The 2,468-nt window shown below is 68.2% G+C and overlaps 1 protein-coding gene across 1 annotated transcript; it reads left to right on the forward strand.

Moving 5' to 3' along the window:
• The first annotated feature begins 430 nt into the window (after window positions 1-430).
• CAVIN3 (caveolae associated protein 3) lies at window positions 431-2,061 on the forward strand. The gene is made up of 2 exons (XM_003357139.5): window positions 431-869; window positions 1,430-2,061. The coding sequence occupies exons 1-2, from the start codon at window positions 486-488 to the stop codon at window positions 1,832-1,834; spliced, it is 789 nt and encodes a 262-aa protein (XP_003357187.1). The 5' UTR covers window positions 431-485; the 3' UTR covers window positions 1,835-2,061.
• The last annotated feature ends 407 nt before the right edge of the window (window positions 2,062-2,468 follow it).

The raw sequence follows: 2,468 nt of genomic DNA on the forward strand, positions 1-2,468 counted from the left end.
TCGAAGCGTGGGAGGCCGACCGCAGGCGGCTCGGGAGGGTGCCCCTTGGTTACGCCTTTGCTTTGCGAACTTGGTTTCTCTGCCCGCTTGATGCGCACAGCAAAACTTTCCGTGGCTCGCCCTTTGCCGTGGGGAGAGTACTTTCCAGAAAGAAGTACACCAGGGAATTGGCGTGGAGGAGGGGAACTCGGAGGGAGAGAGAGAGTTGGCCGGGCGGGGTGGGGCGGATTCGGAGTCCGAGCCAACCTGCTCGCCCCCGGGTCCCCGGGGCCGGGCGGCAGGAGGGGGGGCGCAGCCGAAGGACCCCCCCCGCCGACATCCCGCCCTCCCTCGGTCCCGTCCCCGCCTCCCGCCACCCCGGGGAAGGCCAACTCCGCCCGCCTGAGTCACGGCCCGAGCTGGGGAGGAGCCCGGAAGGCGGCCCCAGCCCAGAGCGCAGCCGGCGGCTTCGGGGCGAGCCGGGCCGGGCCGGGCGGTCGGGGATCATGGGGGAGAGCGCGCTGGAGCCGGGGCCGGTGCCCGGAGCGCCGGCGGGGGGCCCGGTGCACGCGGTCACCGTGGTGACCCTGCTGGAGAAGCTGGCCAGCATGCTGGAGGCGCTTCGCGAGCGGCAGGGGGGCCTGGCGCAGAGGCAGGGCGGCCTGGCGGGCTCCGTGCGCCGCATCCAGAGCGGCCTGGGCGCGCTGAGCCGCAGCCACGACACGACGAGCAACACGCTGGCGCAGCTGCTGGCCAAGGCCGAGCGCGTGGGCTCGCACGCCGATGCCGCCCAGGAGCGCGCCGTGCGCCGCGCCGCCCAGGTCCAGCGGCTGGAGGCCAACCACGGGCTGCTGGTGGCGCGCGGGAAGCTCCACGTTCTGCTCTTCAAGGTCAGTGACCGCAGGCGTCCCCGATCTGGGGCCGCTTCCCGCCTGCGGGCCGCCGTCTGGGGCTCCCGCTCCCGCCCGCCCGCCACACCCACATTCCGGACCCCACCCGTCCCCCGCCTGTTGGAACCCACTTGCAGAGCCTCACCCACTCCTGACGGCCCAGCCCCAGCCTCCCTCACGCCCCTGAGGCCAGCCTGGCCAATCACAGCCGCCCTGATGTGGCGCTGGCCACGTCCGCAGAGGCTGCTCCAAGTCCCAGCCCAGCCCTTCATCAGAGTAACGGTGATGGAAGGGCATCCCGCGGCAGGTCGCCGCCTCGTCCCGCTCTGGCCCCTGCGGCCAGCGTCCTGTCTCACGCCCCTAACCAGGTCCCGCAAACGTGGGCAGTCCGCCCTCCCTCCCTCGGCCCTGCTCCCTCCTTTCCCACGCCCGCCTGGTCTTTCCCATCTGCGCTGCGGAGGCTACGGGTGGGGCGGGTCCCCCGGCGGTGATGGGGGAACCAGGCTCAGGCCGGGGCGGGAGAGGGGCGGCCGGGCCAGTGCTGTGTCCATCACTTGCAGGAGGAGGCTGAAATCCCAGCCAGCGCCTTCCAGAAAGCGCCGGAGCCCTTAGGCCCGGGAGACCAGGCCGAACCCGGCCCGGAGCAGCTGGAGGCCGAAGTGGGGGAGAGCTCGGACGAGGAGCCCGTGGAGTCCAGGGCGCGGCGGCTGCGGCGCACCGGCTTGCAGAAGGTCCAGAGCCTGCGAAGGGCCCTTTCCGGCCGGAAAGGCCCTGCAGCGCCCACAGCCACGCCTGTGAAGCCGCCTCGCCTGGGTCCTGGGCGGAGCGCCGAGGGCCAGCCCCAGGCCGAGCCTGCGCTGGAGTCCAAGCTGGAGCCAGAACCTCCCCAGGACCCCGAGGAAGCTCCCGGGAGACCCGAGGCAGCGGAAGCGGCGGCCGTGCTCCAAATAGAGAGTGCGGCCTGACGGCTGGTGCTGTCTTCCTCCCCCGGTGCCTGTGCCCAGTCCCAAAATAAATCTCCTCTCAGAATGCAGCATTCTCACCCAAATAAGGAGTGAATCCTGCACCCACAGCCCAGGGCGAGCCCTCCCTTCCCAGCTTCTTCAGCCCGGCACCCCCTTGTCCTCTGAAAGAGCAGCCACTCACACCGGCACCTGCTTGCCTTCACCATCAATAAAATAGTGTCACCTAACGTGGACTCCGTGTGAAGCGGTGGGGAAGGCAATTCGGGCAATAAGACAGATGCTGGAACCTGGAATGTGGCTTCGCCTTCAGACATCACTGTAGATTCCCCCAGTTTCCTCTGAGTGGGGCTCTACTCCAGCGGCACAAAGAAATACCCTCCTGGCCCCTTGCTCATTCAGCGATTTCCTTGTAGGGACAGGCAGCCGCCGTTTTTTCTCTGGCATCTAATGCAGTCCCTCGCTGGATGCCCAATCATGCCAACTTGTGGTTTTCTTCTTAGTCTCCCTACTGCCTCTTAAACGCTGGGTGTTCCGGGATTCTGTTCTTAGCCTTCTTACCCTAATATCCCTTCATTAGCATTCACTCCCAGGGCTCTGCTGTCGGCCACAGGCACCCTAGACCGCTGTCTTGAGC

Source organism: Sus scrofa, chromosome 9 (assembly GCF_054392235.1).
Source record: "Sus scrofa isolate SSC_HxYL_T2T_F1_AM1 chromosome 9, Sscrofa_HxYL_maternal_Yorkshire_Landrace_v2.0, whole genome shotgun sequence".
NCBI classification, from domain to species: domain Eukaryota; kingdom Metazoa; phylum Chordata; class Mammalia; order Artiodactyla; family Suidae; genus Sus; species Sus scrofa.

Coding starts and splice junctions, on each gene's coding strand:
- CAVIN3 (XM_003357139.5), top strand. CDS start 486: ATGGGGGAGAGCGCGCTGGAGCCGGGGCCGGTGCCCGGAGCGCCGGCG. Junction 870..1,429: donor TCCACGTTCTGCTCTTCAAG/GTCAGTGACCGC, acceptor CATCACTTGCAG/GAGGAGGCTGAAATCCCAGC.